General features: G+C 42.5%; 1 protein-coding gene across 1 annotated transcript in view; it reads right to left on the reverse strand.

Moving 5' to 3' along the window:
- Positions 1-2,357: 2,357 nt before the first annotated feature.
- Positions 2,358-22,584, reverse strand: part of gpr180 (G protein-coupled receptor 180) — a 52,718-nt gene continuing 32,491 nt past the window's right edge. The window contains exons 5-8 of the mRNA XM_033023439.1: positions 20,447-20,604; positions 9,850-10,041; positions 5,803-5,880; positions 2,358-4,316 (exon numbers count right to left, since the gene is read on the reverse strand). Coding sequence (XP_032879330.1) covers positions 4,158-4,316; positions 5,803-5,880; positions 9,850-10,041; positions 20,447-20,604 — 587 coding nt within the window. The 3' untranslated portion in view covers positions 2,358-4,157. The remainder of the gene's footprint in view (positions 4,317-5,802; positions 5,881-9,849; positions 10,042-20,446; positions 20,605-22,584) is intronic.

The raw sequence follows: 22,584 nt of genomic DNA on the forward strand, positions 1-22,584 counted from the left end.
CCACCCTTTGCGTGAAAAAGTTACCCCTCAGATAACTATAAAATCTTTCCCCCTTCACCTTAAATTTATGCCCACTGGTTCTCAATTCCCCCTTTCTGGGCAAGAGACTTGTGCGTCTACCCGATCACTTCCTGTCATGATTTTGTACACCTTTATAAGATCACCCTTCATTCTCCTGGGCTCCATGGAATAGTCCTAGCCTGCTCAACCTCTCCCTATAGTTCAAGTCCTCGAGTCCTGCCAACGTCCTTTCCAGCTTGACAACATCTTTCCTATAACATGGTGCCCAAAACTGAACACAATGCTCTAAATGCGGCCTCACCAACGTCTTATACGTCTGCAACATGACCTCCCAACTTCTTTACTCAATACTCTGACTGATGAAGGCCAATGTGCCAAAAGCCTTTTTGACCACCCCATTTACCCGTAACAACACCTTCAAGGAAGGAACACCTGCACTCCTAGATCCCTCTGCTCTACAATGCTCCCCAGAGCCAACCATTGACTGTGCAAGTCCTTCCCATGTTAGACTTTCCAAATGCAACACCTCACATTTTTCTATATTTAATTCCATCAACCATTCCTCAGCCCACCTGGCCAACCGATCAAGATCCCGCTGCATTTTTTGACAACCAGCTTCACTATCTGCAATACCACCCACTTTTGTATCATCTGCAAGCTTGCTAATCTTATCATGTACATTCTCATCCAAATCATTGATATAGATGACAAACAGTAATGGGTCCAGCACAGAACCCTGAGGCACACCAACAGTCACAGGCCTCCTGTCTGAGAAGCAACCTTCCACCATTACCCTTCTGCCTCCTTCAAAACTTGAAATGTTAATCATATCAATCATTAAACTAACCTCGCTATCCTGAGAATATCCTGATCTTCACATTGAAGGAGACATTTAAGGTCTATTGCTGGGTTTTCAGGAATCCATAAAACATGCCTCCCTTAACCAACTTAGTAAAATAGGGTTGTGAAGCAATTTCAGGCATTTGCAAAAGACACTCCTCTCAGTTTTCTCTCTTCAGATTGTTGTCAAATATTTCTAACATTTTCCATTCATATTTCAGAGTTCTAGATTTTGTATAACATTGTTTTTTTGCATGTCATTTTGACTGGTGGTGAATACTTTCTTGAATAAATGATCATAAATTTCTACCATTACATTTTCTAAGTAAATTTTCCTTTCAACAGGGCTTGCTATTTTAGTAGTTTCCCTCTACAAACGATTTGGCATCCATCTTTAGACAAACTTTATTAATTTGTGTCACCTGAATGAAGGTGCAAGGGCCTATAATATTCAAATCCAAATAACAATGGAATTGCCTTTGACTTTCAGCATCATTTATTTATCATAGGTAATTCAGATAATGTTCCAATGTGCTTCCAAGTGTCATACCAAACTTAACTTGACACTAAGCCATGTAAGGAGATACCATAGCAGATGAGCAAAAGCCTGTAGTTTTTAAAGGTGTGTCTTAAAGGAGGACGAGAGGGGAAGTAGTTGTGCAAGTTTAAACAGGAAATTCTAGAACTCTGGAATGTCTTTAGGTTGGTGAAGCCCAGACATCAATGGTGGAGAAACTAAATTTCAGGATGGTCAAAATTGGGCAGACCAGATACTCAGACTGAATGATTTTTTAGCATGCACATTTTTTAGCATTTAGAATGAGGTTGCAGAACTAGGAAAGGGTGTGTTTGGGAAGAATTTGAAAATTCAACTGTGAAAAATGTAATGCTGGGGGATTTATTTATTAGGGAACAATAATAGCAAGCAATCACAGGGGTCGAAAGTGAGTGAACAGGCACAAACTTGAGTTGTACAATAGTATGAGATCAGCCTGGCTGTGGTATAGTGATGTTTGGGTTAAGTCATGGATTGAGGTTTCAACCGTATTAAATGGCACTAGGAAAAATCAGAATGACTGATGGTCTCTTGAAACACAGAAGGTTCTGAGCCAAGATGCTCTATCTACACCAGTCCCACCTGCCTGTGTTTGGCCCATATCTCTCTTAACCTTTCTTATCCATGGTTGGTTTGGTTAGATCTACTATGTCCTTATGTAGCTTTACTACTGAGTACCAGTCGTTGACTGGGTATTCAATTTAAAGTATAGAATATATGCTATCGAAAATGATCTGCTAAAGCATTATTATTGTTTCTTAATTTGTCAAAGTAACAGATGGTTCCATCGATGCTTTCAGTACTTGAGAAATACTGTTGTTGAGGTTTCAGTGGCTTTATCTATTTGCAAGAGTGTTGATTTTTAATTTGTCATTATTAACAGCATTGATCACAAGGCTATATTTGATGATGATTACATTGAATTAGTTAATTAATTAAACAGATAACTGATGCACAAGCCTTTATTCATCTTCTTAAATATTAACAATGACTGGAATTACAATTGAAATGTACACATATTTAATTAACAGATTTCTTAAATATGAAGAATAAGACAATGTAGAACCTGCCCTGAATTGCAAATCAGGGCAAATTGAATGGTAACACAAAATGCAACCTCAACTTTATGATAAAAGTGGTTGAAAGAAATGGTTCTTTGCAAAAGGAAAGTACTTTTATAATAAAGCTGTGCATGCTAAAAAATCATTATTACAGTACAGTTGTGTCATACTTCATTTCCTTGTGCGAAACACAGCAAATGCATCCTTTTTTCCCCATAAAGGAACAATCTGTGATTTAACACAAGAATAAGATGCACGTGTGCCTTCATGTAAACACTTTATTGACTGGTTGTGGATTTAATTCCACACCCAACCCACTTTTAATTGACCATGCATATTAAAGAATGTAGGCCTGGAACAATACATAAACATTGCACTGCAAGAAAAGAATGGCTTAAAATGTCAATTGAGAGAGTGAAGATTTTGTCTGCGTCATGATATGAAATTTTAATTACAAACTAATTTTTTAAAGAAATAGTCAGTTAGAAAATAGATCATCTAAGTGTTGGGGATCATCATCCATCCTGAGCAAGCAGCCAAATTAGAAATCTCAACTGTGTCTAATCTGCACAATTATTTAAACATCACAATGATATCAATGTTCAGTGTACCCAAGGTGAAAATTGAACCTGTGCCCATGTTCACACATCAGGTGCCAATGTGCAAATCTACATCCATGATTATGAGCCTTCAGCCACACCGTGAAAATCTGTGCTGGTAGTGTTTTATGATTTTTCACTCTGGGGACCCTGCTGATATTAATGACACACTGACATGTTTTAATATGGAAATTCATCTTTTACTTCAATTATCAATGATCGATTTTATTGTTAGAATTAAAAATAATGTTTATCTTAAATTTAAGCTTATTCTGGTTAATTTTCCCCTTTAAAATACCCTGTCGGTTATGATTCTGAATAACCCACTAGTATAACTGAGAAATTAGATCGTTTGCCAACAAGGCCACAAGACTGAGGACTTCAACACAAAATAATTTATATTACAGAAATATGAAAATACTCCCCACCCTATGAGCATGTGACCACACAGCACCATTGAAAGAATAAACTGTCCTTTTGCTGATGCAGTGGTGGTGGTTTTGAGCAGTGACTTTGGGTGAGGGAATAAAACTTTTTTTTTAAATTACATTTTTCTAGGACTTATGGACCATGAATCTCAACAACAGATTTTGATAATATTTAGTTTATTTGTGTATTTGTGTTTTAGTTTTCCTATGGAATGAGATGGTACAATTTCCGGTATAAATACGTAGCTTTGACAATATAACATGTTAAATACATAAAATTACATTGTAAATATTACAAAAATACATAATGTAAATAAATCAATAATATTCATACATTAAGTTTATATGTTTTGTGTTTCACCAATTATTTTACAGAAATGAACTATGATGTAAACATACCCAATTAAATCACTTTTTCCCCCAAAGCACATGGATGATTCTATTTATCACATAAATGGCAGTTTGCTCTTTAAGAATTTGTTCCAATATTCTGAATTCATTGATTCAAGAGCATTTGACATAAATTAGTATTTATAAATGACTTAGACTGGATTGTTTTGGCATATATCAACTTGCAATAAAATGTTACTTAACACAATAGTTTTGCTACATATTATAAATAGATAATCTTTCTTTAGCTATGCTTGGAACGCTAGGATTGGTAGTGACATCTGTGTCCAGACGACATAGTGAGAGGTAGTATAACTGAAGAAAGCGATGAAACCTCCCAGTAAAGACTTCGAGAAAGGAAGAGTCTATACAAGATGGCCATGGCGACAGACTGACAGAAAGTGACAGCAATAACAATAATCTGGGAAGAAATTACAATTATTTTACTTAAGACTGATGCCTACTTTAAAGATATAACATGCTAAATCAACATTAATACATTTTAAGAAAATTGTCTTTGCTGGAAGGTACACAAAAATGCTGGAGAAACTCAGCGGGTGCAGCAGCATCTAGGGAGCGAAGGAGATAGGCAACGTTTCGGGCCGAAACCCTTCTTCAGACTGATATGGGGTGGGGGGAGGTGGGGAGAAGAAAGGAAAAAGGAGGAGGTGGAGCCCAAGGGCTGAGGGAGAGGTAGGAAGGGGAGGAGACAGCAAGGGTTAACAGAATTGTGAGAATTCAATGTTCATGCCACCAGGATGCAGACTCCCCATATGAGGTGCTGTTCCTCCAATTTCCGGTGTTGCTCACTCTGGCCGTGAAGGAGGCCCAGGACAGAGAGGTCGGATACGGAATGGGAGGGGGAGTTGAAGTGCTGAGCCACCGGGAGGTCAGTTGGTTAATGCGGACCGAGCGGAGGTGTTCGGCGAAACGATCGCCAAGCCTCACCGTGTAGCCTCACAAGTGTAGTCTCACCGATATAGATCAGCTGACATCTAGAGCAGCGGATGCAATAGATGAGGTTGGAGGAGGTGCTGGTGAACCTCTGTTGTACCTGGAACGACTGCTGGGTCCTTGAATGGAGTCGAGGGGGGAGGTAAAGCGACAAGTGTAGCATCTCTTGCGGTTCCAAGGGAAAGTGCCCGGGGAAGGGGTGGAGCGGGAGGGAAGGGAAGAATTGACAAGGGAGTTATGGAGGGTGCGGTCTTTGCGGAAGGCAGACAGGAGGGGAGATGGGAAGATGTGGTGAGTGGTGGGGTCACGTTGGAGGTGGCAAAACTGACGGAGGACTATTTGTTGTATGTGCCGGCTAGTGGGGTGAAAGGTGAGGACCAGGGGGACTCTGCCCTTGTTGCGAGTGGGGGGATGGGGAGAGAGAGCAGTGTTACGGGGTATGGAGGAGACCCTGGTGCGAGCCTCAGCTATAGTAGGGGAGGACAACCCCCGTTCCCTGAAGAATGAGGACATTTGCAATGCCCTGGTGTGGAACGCCTCATCCTGGGAGCAGATGCGGCGTAGACGGAGGAATTGGGAATAGGGGATGGAGACCTTACAGGAAGCACAGTGGGAGGAAGAGTAGTCAAGATAGCTGTGGGAGTCAGTGGGTTTATAGTGGATGTCGGTCAGAAGTCTATCACATGCGATGGAGATAGTGAGGTCAAGGAATGGTAGGGAAGTGTCGGAAATGGTCCAGGTGTATTTGAGTGCCAGATGGAAGTTAGTGGTGAAGCGGATGAAGTCAGTCAGTTGTGTGCAGGAGGTGGCACCTGTAGTCATTGAGATATCCCGCGTTGATAATATGACATTATTGCAGATTTAGTCAAAATAAAACAATGTTTTGTAACTAAAATCTGTGACAGATTCTGAAAGAAAAACTACATTCAGTCATGCAAATTACAAGTACATACCTTCTCTCGTTGGTATTCTGCAAAAACTAATGTTGCAGCTACAAAGACTGGATGACAGAGCAACCAAAGAATGCAGCCCTGGTATATTAAAAAGAAAGATTCCTTGTGTTGGTTATCGGTCCATAAAAACCCTTTACCAACATATAGTAAGGCCAAGAATCAAGAAATTATTGAATGTTTCTTCAATTCCAATTTACATGAGAAACTACCAGTCTTGGCTTCAACACTCATGCGTTGTAATATCAATAACTGAAAAGTCACAGTTTATTTTTGATTCGTACCTGCATTGTCAATAAATGCTGAGTAGGGGGGGTGGGGGCAGTGGATTAAGCTCACATTTTATTTTTTTGTGTTTATTTCATTAGAAATTATTTTTGCATACCTGTAATTAATCAACCAAATAACTTTTTTTTGTTCTTGTCATGATGTGCTAAAGAGATTCTCTGATTTGGGTTATGCCACGGAGGGCATATGGGAATCGTTTAAAGGCCGGCTGATCAAAGTGCAGGATCAGTATGTTCCAACAAGGAGATGTAAAGACAGGAAGGTAAGGGAACCTTGGATGACCAAGGAGGTTGTAAACTTGGTCAGGACGAAAAAGCCTTTAGGGCCTTTCCGATTTTTTCGGCGACTGCCAGCGTCATTGACTGACGTATCAGTGTCGCCGAAAGATTTTGAACATTTCAAAATCTAGCAGCGACAAAAAAAATCTTACGACACCTGAGGAAACACCGCACGTCAATACGTCATCACGCCGCGTCCCGTCGCGACTTTTTCCGTAACTTGATACGTCAGTCAATGATGCCAGCAGTCGCCGAAAAAATCCCCACGTGGGACAGGCCCTTGAGTCATGTTTAAGACGATGGCATCAAACAGGGATTATGACGAATGTAAAGAGAGTAGGAAAGAACTCAAGCCGGGAATTAGAAGGGCCAGAAGGGGCCATGAACTGTCTGTGGTGAGTTGGATTAAGGAAAATCTCAAGGCTTTTTATAAGTACATAATAAGAGGGTGACCAGGAAGAAAAAGTGATGCTTGGAGTCGGAGGATGTAGGTGAGTTACTTAACAAGTACTTTGCATCTGTATTCACTGAGGACTTGGAGGACAGTGAGATCAGTGTGGACAATACAACTATGCTAAGGCAGTTTGAGATCGTGAAGGAGGTGGTGCCTCACCATGTCATGAACATTAAGGTGGATAAGTCCCCAAGGCTTAAATCAAGGCCAGTGCTGTTCCTTGAGTTAAGAAAGGAAGTAGAGAAAATCCAGGGAATGATTGGCTGGTGAGCCTCATGTCAGTGGTACGGACACTATTGGAGAGAATTCTTTGAGATTGGATTTTCACCCATTTGGAAGAGAATGGGCTAATTAGTGATAGCTAGCATGGGTTTATGCATGGTAGATGATGTCTCACTAACTTGAATGAGTTTTATGAGGAGGTGACAAAAGAGTGGGTGCTTCGAACACATTGCCATGGGTAGTGGTGGAAGCAGATATAATTGTGGTGTTTAAGAGGCTTTTAGTCAGGCAGATGGAGTGCAGGGAACAGAGGGATATGGATCATGTGAAGACAGGCAAGATCACTTCAGCTAGGCATCATATTCAGCACAAACACTGTGGTCCCAAGGGCCCGTTCCTATGCAGTACTGTTTTGTGTTCTGTCTTGACAGAATGAACCATTTTTGGTATGAACCAGAATGCATGCATTTTTACTTGGTAGGAAACAATTGAAAAAAAAAGGAATAGTGCAAATCTTACATATTGACTTCTGAATCAAATGTTCTGATACATACTACCTTCACATTAGATTTCTAATGGTAGTGTAGACTAGGAAAACGACTCCGTAATGTCTTTCTTGATTTTGTATTCATCCTCACTTAAAGTAGCAATGTTACAAAATTTTGAGATTTAAAAAATCAAGTCTGCAATTTATCCCATCAGATAAAGCATAAAATAGAAGTTTAATTTGACACCTAATTCACTTTCATATCTTCAGTATTAAAAAGGTTATGGCCATTTTCAGACTCGGAAATTAGCATCTTGTTCCCTATTGCTTTTCCATTGACTTAACACAAAAGCTGTGATCAAGGACTGTCAAAAGCCCATAACTTTCTTAAAAATTAAGAAAACTGAATGAAATTTTCAGTTGTTATAGATTGAAGCATTCTGAAACAAATATGAAACAATCTTACTTGGATGACCTGAAATTAAAGCATATAATTAGTTAGTTACCCAATTGTAGCTAATTACATAATTCAATTACTAGATCTAAACATCTATCCATTTCTTAAGAAAAGATCAACATTTTTAAATAGCCTAAGTGTCCAAATAACACACACACGAGAATTCACAATATAACATGATTTTTAAATCTCATTGTCATTAATTTATAGGCCAAATGGAAGGAATTTAGTGTTTAATACCTGCAAATTAATGGGCATTTAAATCATCTTGCGAGTGGGATTTTGTGGAACGCGCTGGTTTGGAACGTTGCGGTTGCAGTGAATTTAAACCCCATATCGGCAGGAAAAATACTGCCGGATCGTATATTTACATAATGACATTTTCGCAACTTGAAATTTTGATCAAAGGCATCCTAAGAAGCAATAAATGAAAAAAATAAACGGCATACCTTGCCATGTCCCCTACGTGAGATTTGTCCCGTTGTCAGCGTTGACGGCATTTGAAGATTAATTTAATTTTACTCCAACAATTAAGTGATCCAGCACTAATTTTACTAAACTTAATAAAATGGCAGTCGAAGCGATTTTTCTTTAGCAACTAAATAGCCTAACAGAGATCGATTTGAATAGGCTGCAGAAAAATCACATTTTAAACCCGCCCCCCTCTCAAAGGCGCCAAAGTCGCGCACACGGGCAGCGGCAGAATTGCAGCGCCGCTGAAGGTAAGTTTTGTAACATACCTACTTAAAGGGACATCTCCTTATTTGTATCATAACATGGTCAATCATTATGGATGGAAAATCATGTCCGTAAAAATGCCCTACAAAAGCTTATAATATTATTTGTGTTATCAGAGAAGCAAGAACACCATCTCAAGTTTCTTTTTAAAAAATGTTATGAAATGAAGCTGATAATTTCTAATTATGCTTGCGATGTTGGTGATTGAACTGCTGCAATGATGTTTAAAAGTATCAGGATAATATTTATAGGTATGTTGCAAAGCTTACCTTCAGCGGCACTGCAGTTCTGTCACTGCCCGTATGCGCGACTTTGGCGCCTTTGAGAGGGGGGCAGGTTTAAAACGCCGTTTCCTACAGGCTGTTTAAATCGATGTTGATCAGCCTGAACCCCATGTCGGCATGAAAAATACTGCCGGTTTGGATGGGCTCCAAGTCACCTCCTCGCAACTTAAAATTTTGATTAGAGGGATCTTAAGAAGCACTTTTTAATGTAAAAATAAACAGCCTACCTTGCCTTGTCCCCTACGTGAGATCCGTCCCGTTGTCGGCTTTCACGGCTTTAGAAGATGATTTTTAATTTACTATAGTAATTAAATGATCCAACTTAGTTTAAAAATGTGCAGAAAACGGCAGTCGCAGCGATTTTTCGTCAAATGCGACTGCCGTTCTCTGCACTTATTTTTAAACTAAATTGGATCATTTAATTACTATAGTAAATTAAAAATCATGGTTATGGGTTTTGGGTTATGGGTTTTTGACTGTCCTCGATCACAGCTTTTGTGTCAAGTCAATGGAAAAGCAATAGGGAACAAGATGCTAATTTCCGAGTATGAAAATGGCCACAACTTTTTTAATACTGAAGATATGAAAGTGAATTAGGTGTCAAATTAAACTTCATTTTATGCTTTATCTGATGGGATACATTGCAGACTTGATTTTAAAAATCTCAACATTTTGTAACATTGCTAATATTTATGATATTCCTAATTTAAGCAAAGGAATATATTGCATTATTCGAAAATATTTATTAATGATTTTCATCACAAATTATTATTTGGTGGATTTAAATGGAACATGATGTTAAAAAATTAGGCCAGTCGCAGATCAAAAGAACTCATACTTACTTTAGCAAATCTGATGTAGAAATTTCTCTTGAGCACACTTCTTTCCATGGTAATGATCTGGTAAAGACTGGAGGTTAGGAGCAAGACCAGACACACCCGTAAAACCATGAGTAGCAGACTTGCCATACTATTAAATGCATGGTAGCTATGATGATCAATATCTTCAAACTGTTCCCAAAGCAATAAAATACCCTGTAAAAAGTGAACAAGGAGAATAGTTAGTGCGATATTTACTGAAAATATAAAAACAATATTGAAGATAAAGACATTTCTAGTGTTCTTCTAGAGATGAGGCCCGTCTTAGAGTAGAAAAAGTTGACAGATTTGATAGACACAAAATGCTGGAGTAACTCAGCAAGCCATGCAGCACCTCAGGAGACAAAGGGGATTTTTTTCGGGTCGAGACCTTCTTCAGACTTATAGATGTGTTGGAGTCCTAGAGACGGACAGCACAGAAACAGGCTCTTCAGCTCAACTCGTCCATACTGGCCAAGGCTCCTTCCTGCTTGTGTTTAGTCCATAACCTTTCGATCCATGTAGCTGTCTAAATGTGTTTTAAATGTTGTAGCTATACCCATCTCTACTACTTCCCCTGACAGCTCGTTTCTTACATTCACTGTGTGAAAATTCTGCCCCTCAGGTCCACTTTAAGTCTTTCCTATCTCAATTCGAACCTATGTCTTCTAACTTCCCTACCCTGGGGAAAAGACTGGGCGCATTTACATCAAATATGATCCTTCTGTTTTTAATATTTGTTTAGCACCTTTTCTGCTTCAGTCAGCACTATCAGGAAACCATGTACTTGCACCCATAGGTCACTCTGTTCTACAACATTCCCCAGGGCCCTGCCATTGACAGCAAAATGCATCATTCCACTTACGTCTGACCTGAAATTCCATCTGTCATTCGTTTCCCCACTTTTCCAATTGAACCTTAGATAACCTAATCTATCATCCCACCAATTTTGGTGTCATTGACAAACTTACTAATCATGCCAACTACATTCTTATCTAAATCATTTATATAATGACAAACAACAGGGAGCCTTTACCGATTTCTACAGATTACAGTCCTCTAATCTCATAAACAAACTTCCACTACTATCCTCTGACTCCTTCCAACAAAGCATTTTTGCATCTAATTGTCTAGTTCACCCTGGACCCTGTGATCCCAACTTCCAGATCAGTTTGCAATGCAGGACCCGTGTTAAAAGCCTTGCTAAAGTCCATGCAGACAATCTCTACCACCAACCACCCTCAATCCTTTTGTTCACTTCTTCAAAAAAAAATGATGAGGCACTTCCCATGCACAAGTATTAATCTTAATGGGTTTAGATAAGGAAAAGGAGAACATTGGTGAAGGAATCAAGAAGCTGAGTGTACCAGATTAACAGAAAATTTGAGGTTTTCCAAATGTATGCAGGTACGATCTAGTACACTCTGCCTTAAAGTGGTGTAGATGTAAACATTCACCTATTGTTCTTCAGAAGGTAGTGCATTGAGTATAGAAGTTGGGAGGTCATGTTGCAGTTGTCAAAGTTGTTGATGAGGCCACATTTAGAGTATTGTGTTCAGTTTTGGGCAAAGTCAAAGTCAATTTTATTCGTCACATGCACCCGAAGGTGCAGTGAAATGAATTTGCCAGCAGCGATACACTTAAAAAGAACACACAATACACAATAAAATTTAACACAAACATCCACCACAGCATTTTTCACTGTGATGGAAGGCAACAAAGTTCAGCCAGTCTCCTCCTTGTTTACCCGTGATCGGGGTCATAAACCTTCCGCAGTCGCCGCTACAGACGGCCGGATGTACAGGCCCTCTTGTCGGGATGATTAAAACTCTGAAGTCTGGACAGTCGAACACACTCCACGGCTTGGAGGTCTCGAATCGGCACTTTCATACCGGAGACCGCGGCTTCAGGATGCTATAGGCCGCAGGCCGGTGGTCCGAACTCTTCTCCGGCGATCCCCGGTGAGGGATTCCAGGCTCCGGATGGTAAGTCCATGCCATGCCCGCAGCTAGAAGCTCCGTAGACCACAATCCTATGATGCCAAAGTCACCAGAACTGCATTCGGAGGGAGCACTCCTCTCTGGCGACCCCTAGCAAGGGTTCGTCCACTCCGCGATGTAAAGTCCACGCTGCGCCTGCTGCTGATGCTCTGGGCCCGACTCCGGGAAAGGCCGCTCCAATCCATGCTGTTAGGCTGCGAGGGAGGCGACATGGAAAAAGTCGCCTCTCCGTGGAGGAGGTGACCGAAAAAGGTTCCCCCCTTTCCTCTCCCCACCACTCCCCACACACGACACACCGAGAGACACCCAAACCAACACGAGGCACCACATTATCGGAAAGATGGTGTCAAACTGGAAAGGAGGCACAGAAAATTTACGAGGATGTTGCCAGGACTCAAGGGTCTGAGCTATACGGAGAGGTTGAATAGGTTATGACTCTATTCCTTGGAGCGCAGGAGGATGAGGGGTGATTTCATAGAGGTGTACTAAATCATTGATCAGGAAGATCAGGTAGACACACAGCCTCCTGCTCAGAGTAGGGGAATCAAGAACCAGCGGACATAGGTTTAAGGTAAGGGGGAAAGATTTAACAGGAACCCGAGGGGTAACGTCTTCACAGCAAAGAGTGGTAGGTGTATGGAATGAGCTGCCATAGGAGGTAGTTGAGGCAGGTACTATCGCAACGTTTAAGAAACATTGAGTCCGTTACATGAAGAGAGCAGTTTTAAGGGATATGGGTCAAATGCAGGCAGGTGGGACGAGTGGAGATGGGACATGTGTGGGCAAGTTGGACCAAAGGGTCTGTTTCCACACTAAGACCAGAGTGACATAACTTAAGAAAGGATATAAGGAGGAATTTCTTTAGTCAGAGGGTGGTGAATCTGTGGAATTCATTGCCACAGAAGACTGTGAGGGCCAAGCCGATGGGATGTGAAATATATGCATTCTTCAGACTAGAGAAGAGTACAATAAACCCCCAAAAAAGAACAGTCCTCACAACTGTCCTCTCAGTGAGACATGGTTCGTTAATGAAGTTGATGCAAACCTAAGAGTGAGGACAGGATAATGGGGACAGAATAGGCTGCAGATGCTGGAATCCTGAGCCAAAACCTAACGGCAGATGACATTTCCAGTTGTGGCCTTTCTTCAGACTGTTGGAGTAGAGGGGATACAGCTGGAAGTAAGTGGCGAGGAGAAAGGGTAGGTAAGAGCAGAAAGTGGTGGGTAGATTCAGATTAAGAAGGATTGATTGGCAGATGAGTCACATGGAGTAAAGGTGGACATCAGTGGCGAGGCAAAAGGGTGAAAATGGTGGTCTGATAAGAATGGAAGGCGGGGAAAGAAATGTGGAGGTATGACAAATAGTGAACCCTAAGTAGTGAGGGTACCTATACTGTTGATCCTGCAGGCCTGGAATATTCTCACATTAGTCAACTATGAATGGCCTTGATCAACATCCATCGCTGGATGAGATTGAGAAAGCAATTACCCAGACCAGCTCTGGAAAGGCATCGGGCCTGGACAGTCTTCCTGCTAAACTATTGCCAGACTTTAGGTGCATTGTATGATATCCTAACAAGCACTTGGAAGGAAAAGACAATGCCACAACATTTTTGTGAGGTACATTTATCTCCCTCTTCAATAAATAAATGCAACAAAGTAGATTGTGGCAACTACTGAGACATTGTTGGGAAGATCCATGCGTGGGTAATTCTCAAGCACCTGATATCAGAAAAAACACTGCTAGAGGCTCCGAATGCCATTTAAACTTGGTCCCATCAGTAAAACATTCCAGGAGAAATGCTTTGAGCAGCACATAGACCTCTACGATGTCTTCATCGATCTGGCAAAGAGCTTCGACAGGGAAACACTCTGGGCACTCTTGCAAAGCTTGGCTATCCCCAGAAATGTCTTCCCATCATTCACCCTTTCCATGATGATATGCTGGATCTCGTCCTCTCTAGCTACAACACTCCAAATTATTTGACATTTTCAGGGCTGTGCACTTGTTCCGATCCTGTTCAACCTGTTTTTCCGCACATGTCCTGAACCTTGAAAGAGGAGGATACTTCAGAAAGAGACTGGGCGTCTCGCTCTTCGACCTCCAGAAACAGAAGGCAAGGATGATCTGAGAGGCACTGATGACAATATCCTTAAGGAAAATTCAGAGTTTGACCTTATTGTCATCTTTGACAAGTTTGCCAAAACCTCACGAATCTTTGGTCTTGGAATCAGTCTCAACAAGACTGCAGTCTTGCATCAATATGCTGCACGTGCTGTGACAGATACTTTCAGGATAAACTTCCATGCCATTCGGCTGAAGAAAGTCAATCACTTCAGACACCTGGGAAGTGTCATCTTTCCGATAGCCCTTTCAACATGGAAATAGCGGCTTGAATCAACAAGGTGGTCAGTCGCTTGGTTCCTGAACTCTCGGGATGAACCACAGAAACAGCTGCCAACCAAGATCAAAGTGTACAAAGAAGTTGTACTCACAATTTCTCTGTAAGGATGTTGGACCTGGAGCTTTACACATCAAACAACTCCAGTGTTTCCATACGCGATCTCTGCAGTCAGTCACGGGTCTCTGCAGTCAATCGACAGGACTGGTGTCAAGTCTGGAAACTTTGGACAGGGCTGACCTGGACAGCATCAAGGTAATGATTCTATGGGCACTGTTTCACTGGACAAGCCATGTGATCTGTATGGACAGTTTTCGTATGTCATGTAAGAGAGCATCTCTCAAATGAACCATAATGTGAACAACGAGCGAAAGCCCTTAATATCTCCTATAATTTCTGGGTTATGAAGTAGGACATAAGAGTAATCCATGAGCACTTAAACCTTGAGGAACCAGACATGATGGCAAACCACTGCTCCTTGTCTGCCCAATTTTCAAGGCTAAAGAAAATGTAAATTTTTTTTTTGTCTGGAACATGCAGCATCAGTGAATCCAGAAATGCTGTGGTGAATTACATATTGTGAGATATGGCATATATCAAAGGCAGCCGCCTGGAATAATCCTCTGACAAGCTGGCTAAATGTGATAGAGGACTAGTGTTGAAATGTCAGCACAGTCCAAGCATATATGCAAGTCTGTAGCTAAGAGTGTGGAAGAGCACAGATTTTGGTTAACCTTAACCTTGTAGTCACTGCTGTTGTAGTTGCCGCAAGAATTTCATTGCTCTATCTGGGACATATGACCATAAAACAGTCTTGATTCTTGACTGCACAGTGGACATCAGACTGGAGCTATAGTTCCTATGGGTACGTTCTTCCCTGGTAAGCTTGTCAATGTCTCCTGCTGCAGAGTCCTACTATGCCTGGGTTCCTGTTGACCTCTGGCATTTATGGTTCCAGTTCATCTCTTCCAACCATAGTAGTAGCAGCAGCCTCCAGTGACATGGACCACAATGCCAAAACGTCAGTGCAATTCCAGGAATTCCTTTAAATGACAGAGCAATATATGATTTGGGAGAGGGGGAGAGAGAGGGAGAGGGAGAGGGAGAGGGAGAGGGAGAGGGAGAGGGAGAGGGAGAGGGAGAGGGAGAGGGAGAGGGAGAGGGAGAGGGAGAGGGAGAGGGAGAGGGAGAGGGAGAGGGAGAGGGAGAGGGAGAGGGAGAGGGAGAGGGAGAGGGAGAGGGAGAGGGAGAGGGAGAGGGAGAGGGAGAGGGAGAGGGAGAGGGAGAGGGAGAGGGAGAGGGAGAGGGAGAGGGAGAGGGAGGGAGAGGGGGAGGGGGAGACACACAAGAGTGTTTAACTGTTATATGTACTTAAACGGAACAATTAAATTATTACGCAGCAGCACAACAGGTTTGTAGATAGATAAGAAGTGATAATAGATTAATGTGAACAAAACAAAAAGTTCAATAAATAGAAAACCCAATATACGTCAAAGCCTGAAGTCCCTAGTGCAACTAAGGCAGTCCGTAGTTTGGAGTTTAGTTGCAGTTCCTCGTGTTCAACAGCCTGATGGTTATGAAGAAGCAGTTCTTGAACCTGGACGTTACAGTTTTCAAACTCTTACACCTTCGACTCCCTGACTCTTAGATTCAAGACCCTTAGCAAAGAGACAAGCATACCATACGCCTTCTTAACCACCCTATCTATATGTGCTGCACCTTAAGTGAGCTATGAACTAGGACTCCAAGATCCCTCTACACATCAATGCTGTTAAGGGTCTTGCCATTAACTGCATACTCACTCCTTGCATTCAAACTAACAAAGTGGATCACCTCCAACTTGCTCAGGTTAAGCTCCATCTGCCATTTCTCCATCCATTTCTGCAGCTGGTCAATATCTCACTGTATCTTCTGACAGCATTCGTCACTGTCCGCAACTCCTCCACTTTTGGTGTTGTCAGCAAACTTACGCACCAACCCATCAACATTTATGTCTATAGACATAAAAAGTTCGAGTAACTCAGCAGGTCAGGCAGCATCCCTGGAGAAAAGGAATAGTAGACATTTTGGGTAGAGACCCTTCTTCTTCACCTATTCCTTTTTTCCTTAGATGCTGCCTGACCCGCTGAGTTACTCCAGCTTTTTGTGTCTATCTTCGGTTTAAACCAGCATCTGCAGTTCCTTCCTATACATTTACATCCAGGTCATTTATATATCACAAACAGCAGAGAGGTCCCAGCACAGATCCCTGCGGAACTCCACTGGTCACGGACCTCCAGCCAGAATAGCCACCTTCCACCACAACCCTCTATTCTATGCAGCCAGTTCTGAATGCATACGACCAAGTCATGAACCCTGTACTTTTTAATATTGCGGATAAGCCTACAACAAGGGACTTTATCGAAAGCCCTACTAAAATCCATGGATACAATATCCATCACCCTACCTTCATCAATCTCCTTAGCCAACTCTGCAAAAAAATCAATCTAATGAGACATGACCTGCCATGCACAAAACCATGCTGGGTATCCCTGATTAGCCCATTCCTACAACCACTACGCCCGGCAGCGCACTCCAGGCATTCATCACCTGCTGTGTAAAAAAACTATCCCCGCACGTCTCCTTTCAACTTTGTGGCAAAGTTATGTCCCTTAAAATATGTCCTCTAGTATTTGATTTTTCCATCCTGGGAAAAAGATTCTCACTGTCTACATTATCTCTGTCTCTCATAATTTTATAAACTTCTGTCAGGACCCCTCAACCTCCGTCGTTCCAGAAAAAAAAATCTGTCTGTCCAACCTCTCTATAGCTAATACACCTTAATTCAGGCATCATTCTGATAAACCTCCTCTGCACCCTTTCCACAGCCTCTACATCCTTCCTGTCGTAGGGCAACCAGAACTGCACACATTACTCCAAATGTGGTTGAACAAAAGTCCTAAAGCTGCATCATGACTGCCTGACTCAGAGCTCCCGTGGATTTTGAAGAAACAGCAGCAACGAGAAGCAGGAAAAAGCAGTGATTGACTCTAGCCCGAGTGGGAGGAGAGTTAGAAATGTCAGATGGGGAAAACAGTTTAAAAAGAGAGACAAAGTACAGACAGACTTAACTCAGAGCTCCCGTGGATTTAGAAGAAACAGCAGCAAAGAGAAGCAGGAAAATGCAGTGATTGGCTGTAGCCAGAGTGGGAGGAGAGTTAGAAGTGAGTCAGAGGGGGAAAATAGATTAAAAAGAGAGGCAAAGCACAGACAGACTTAACTCAGAGCTCCCGTGGATTTTGAAGAAACAGCAGCAAAGAGAAGCAGGAAAAAGCAGTGATTGGCTCCAGCCCGAGTGGGAGGAGAGGGGGAAAAACAGTTTAAAACTGAGGAGTTTGGTTTGTAAATTGGTAAATTGGGCAATTTATCAGTCAATATAAGCAAGACGGCTCTTAGGGAGCGGCCTTGAGAGTAAAGTGTGAGTCTTTGGCTCGAGAGTCTTCGGCGAGGAGAGGAGGCTACGCATAAAGCTCGAGAGGACGGAACGCGGTGAACACATGTCGGGGTAGATGAGACAGTGTGAGGCTTGCAGAATGTGGGAGCCCAGGGATACGGATGGAGCCTCTAGCTGCTACAACTGTGGCAAGTGCGTCCAGCTTCAGCTCCTAAATAACCATGTTGGGGCACTGGAGAAGCAGCTGGATGACCTCAGGGCCATCCGGGAAAACGAGAGTTTCCTGGACAGGACCTACAGTGAGGTAGTCACGCCGAGGATACGGAAAGAACCAAGGAGTGTGACGGAGAGAAAGGGTGGAAATCATGTAGTGCGGAAGACCCAGGTGGCTGTGCCTAATGAAAACAGGTACGCCGTCTTGGGAACTGTCCGGGGAGACGATGTTTCCAGTCCGAGCGGCGGACACGTCGGTGGCTCCAACCCTGGAGATGGGACTCGACTGGCGAGACCGACGTCGGGCAGAGCCATAGTGGTGGGTGACTCCATTGTCCGAGGAGCGGACAGGAGATTCTGAGGCGGCAGACGAGATGCGAGGATGGTCTGTTGCCTCCCTGGTGCCAGGGTTCAGGATGTCACGAGCCAAATTCAGAACATCCTCGAGAGAGAAGGTGAACAGCCGGCAGTAGTTGTGCACGTAGGCACAAACGACATCGGGAAGACGAGGAAGGAGGTTCTCCAACATGATTTCAGAGAGTTGGGAAGAAAACTGAAATGCCGGACTTCTAGGGTGGTTATCTCTGGATTGCTTCCAGTACCTCGTGCTAGTGAGGACAGGAACAGGGAGATAGGGGATCTGAATGTGTGGCTGAGGGGCTGGAGTAGGGAGCAAGGAATTAGATTTATAGACCACTGGGATCTCTTCTCGGGTAGGGGTGACCTGTACAAAAGGGACTGGTTCCACCTTAACTGGAGGGGGACCAACATTCTGGCAGGCAGATTTGCTAAGGCTACACGTGTGGGTTTAAACTAAATAATGGGGCGGAGGGATTGCCAAATTGGGAGTATAAAGATGGAGTTGAAGGGGAAGTGACTACAGGAAAAATTGCAAAAGATTCTCGAATTAATGGGAAGGAAATCTCAAGAATGGACAACAGAGTAAGGTCAGGGCCAATTGCGAGCGGTGTGAGGGGGGAAGTGAATATGGAGGTCAAAGTGCTGTATATGAATGCAGCATTTATGCAGTATAAGGAATAAAGTGGACGAGCTTGAGGCTCAGTTAGAAACTGGCAAGTATGATGTTGTGGGAATTTACTGAGACATGGCTGCAAGAGGGCCAGGGCTGGGAACTGAATATTCAAGGATATAACTCCTTTCGAAAAGACAGACAGGTGGGCAGAGGGGGTGGGGTTGCCCTGTTGGTGAGGAATGAAATTCAGTCCCTTGCAAGGGGTGACATTGAAACAGGAGATGTGGAGTCAGTATGGATAGAACTAAGGAATTGTAAGGGTAAAAAGACCCTAAAGGGACAGGCCCTCAAACAGTAGCCTGGACATAGGGCACAAGTTGAATCATGAGTTAAAATTGGCATGTAGCAAAAGTAATGCTGTGGTTGTTATGGGAGATTTCAACATGCAGGTAGACTGGGAAAATCAGGTTGGTACTGGACCCCAATAAAGGGACTTTGTAGAGTGCCTTTGTGATGGATTCCTAGAACAGCTTCTATTGGAGCCTACCAGGGAGAAGGCAATTCTGGATTTAGTGTTATGTAGTGAAGATAATTACAAGCAGTTGAATAAGGGGTGGGAATTAATAAGCTTTGGCTTCTTCCTGCTCCTTTTCGGACACATATGGTTTCATTTATTTATAGATATTGTTTATGACACTTTATAAATATTTTTGTTTTGTAACCTACAAATCTGTTCTTCTATCTCCAGTATGCTATTGGGGACCATTAGCACAATTCCATTAGAGCGGTCACAGTTGAGCAGCGGTAGAGTTGCTGCCGTACTGCGAATGCAGTGCTGGAGACCCGGGTTTGATCCCGACTACGGGTGCTGTCTGTACGGAGTTCTCCCCGTGGGTTTTCTCCGAGACCTCCGGTTTCCACCCCCACTCCAAAGATGTATAGATTTGTAGGTTAATTGGCTTGGTAAATGTGTCCCTAGTGGGTGTAGGATAGTGTTAATGTGCACGGATCGCTGGTTGGCGCGGACGCGGAGGGCCGAAGGGCCTGTTTCCGCGCTGTATCTCTAAACTAAACTAAGCACTTGGACCCTTCCTATTTATAAATTACACCCATACTACCAAAGCGGACAAACTCCCCAGTATGTCCTCTCTGAGTGACGCCATGAAGGTCTCCCTAATCAGTAGTGCAACTCCTCCACCTCTTGCTTCCTTGTCAATCATTCCTTTCAATGAGCAACCCAACATATCCTAGATTGTAACAATAACAGTTGACGTTTATATAGTGCCTACTGCACAGAACAATATGAGATCTCTTTAAAAGAGTATGAGAAGGAGAATGAGCAGTAGGACAGAGGAACATGACATTGAAAAGATAAACTACAGTCATGGAAATTAGTTTATGAATAGGTTTTCACAGTTTTTAATTCGATCCCTGGATTGTAACAGATTTGTGCAGTTTTCTCTCTTTGGCGGTTTACTAATTATTTTCATGGCTGTTAAATAATCATCAAATGTTGAAAGACGTTGATTATATGGAGCAGTGAAATAGCAACTGCACTGACCTGAGTAATAACGGCTACAATCGCTATTGCAGTTGATATAGGGGTTGAGTCCCACTCCAGAAGCCTACTTTGGGTTCTTCCCATTCTAGCAAGACTCCATCCCATACATAGACTCAGAAGCATGTACAGCATCTGATTTTGCGAGATCATATCACATACTGTTAAGGGAAAGAATCAACAGACCTGTTATTTAACCGTCTCCATCAATTTAATGGAAATTTGGAATTTAAGAATCTATAGCTTCAACAAATAATAAAATAAAGTGTACCACCAATTAAAAAAATTAAAACCACATGTGTAAAATAATGTCTAAAACAAACAGAGGGAGAGAATTACACCTTGTGGCGATATTTTAAGTCACATCACATATTACACTTGACTCTCTACTGAAATTTTTTTTTTAGTTCAGTATGTAATATTGAATGTTGTAGTAATTACAATCTGCTAATAGATATTGTCGGGGGCTTAGATGTATTTGCCATCTCACAGCAGTCACATGGATCACAATTAAAATTCCAGATGGTATCAAAATATCAGCTAATATCCATTTGCAGTGTGAACTTTGTTATTCATTGGCTTAATTGATTTCGTCAGCATAGGACCTATAATTTGAGTAGCAAGTTCCAGCCAAAACTAGCCCATATTTTCCACAGTTAGAAAAAAGTAAACAGGAGCAGGAATAGGCCTTTCAGCCTCTCAAATCTTGGCCAGCCATTCAACAGGATCATGGGCTGATCTGCTCAAGGCCTCATTTCCTCTTATGTCGGATCCACATAATGTTCAGTTCCTTGATCTTTCCAAAAATATTCTTCCTAAATACGTCCAATATCTGACCCTCCATAACATACTGGGATAGAGAATTTCACAAATTCTCCAAAATTCTGGGGATTCCCATGTACCTCTGTCTTAACGGACCATGCTCCAATTTTGTCAACTCATTTGAGATTCTCACACTCATGGAAACATCTTCACATTCACCCCCTAAAGATCGTGTTTCAATAAGATCACCTCTCATTCTCCCAAAAGCTAAAGTATATCTAATTTCTTTAAACGCTCCTGATAGGACAACACTCTCATCACAGGAATTAGCCTTATTAATCTCTTTTAAATTTGTTCGCTCGTGTGTCAGACGGCGTTCTGCCTTCGCTTTGCCAGCCAGTGCCACATTTGTGCCTCTGTGGAGATCGTCCGCAGTGCATGCCTCTCCGCGCAAGTCAGTAGGTGGGCCGTTGTCTGTACCTCTCCACAGTTGCACTTGTCATAGAGTCCGAGAAGCCCCACTTCTTCAGGTTGAGTCTGCAACGTCCCACTCCAGTGTGGAGGCAGTTTAGGGCTTTCCAAGTAGTATAAGGCAGGTGGTGTCCTGGTGCCATCTATTGTCTGGTTTTGGTGCCTGACACGGTTGGCTCTAGTTCCATGAAGCTGTTCCGACTCTTCAAGCGTTTCTTGGCATGTTGGTGATGTGCAAGGGGTGACGGGGGTCTGTGTCCGCATGAAGCATTCTACTGCAGCTGCCCGATCACGTCTTCGAGATGGTTTGTCGATGCCAGCCAGCTCGTACAGATGTGCAACCTTTGTCGGCTTCAGGCATCCTGTGGTTTTCCTGCAAGCAGTGTTCAATGTAGAGTCCACCTTGTGTGCATGTTTAGAGCAGCTCCAGACGGGGCTTACATATTCTGCCAATGAGAAACAGAGCGCCAGGGCTGCAGTGCGGATTGGTTGGGTCACTTCCAAATGAGCTGTTTCCCAATTTTTCGATGACATTGTTCCGGGTGTTGACCTTTGCCTTGGTTTTCTCAACATGTTAGCGATATGATAACGTGCGATCGAGGACCACACATAGGTACTTTGGGGCTTTGCATTTGAATTGCCTCAAATGTTGACATATTCCATCTTAAATAAGGGGACCGAATTTCTACACAAAACTCCTGGTGTGGTCTCATCAGTACCCTGTATAAGGCAAGGCAAGGCAAGGCAAGGCAAGGCAACTTTATTTATATAGCACATTTCATACACGAGGCAGACTCAAAGTGCTTCACATAAAAACATGTCATACAATAAATGAAATAATAAAATGAAATAAAATAGAAGAACTAAAAGAAAAGAAAAGCAAAATTAAAAATGCATTATAAAAAGTG

The sequence above is a fragment of the Amblyraja radiata genome, chromosome 6, assembly GCF_010909765.2.
Source record: "Amblyraja radiata isolate CabotCenter1 chromosome 6, sAmbRad1.1.pri, whole genome shotgun sequence".
Lineage (NCBI taxonomy): Eukaryota > Metazoa > Chordata > Chondrichthyes > Rajiformes > Rajidae > Amblyraja > Amblyraja radiata.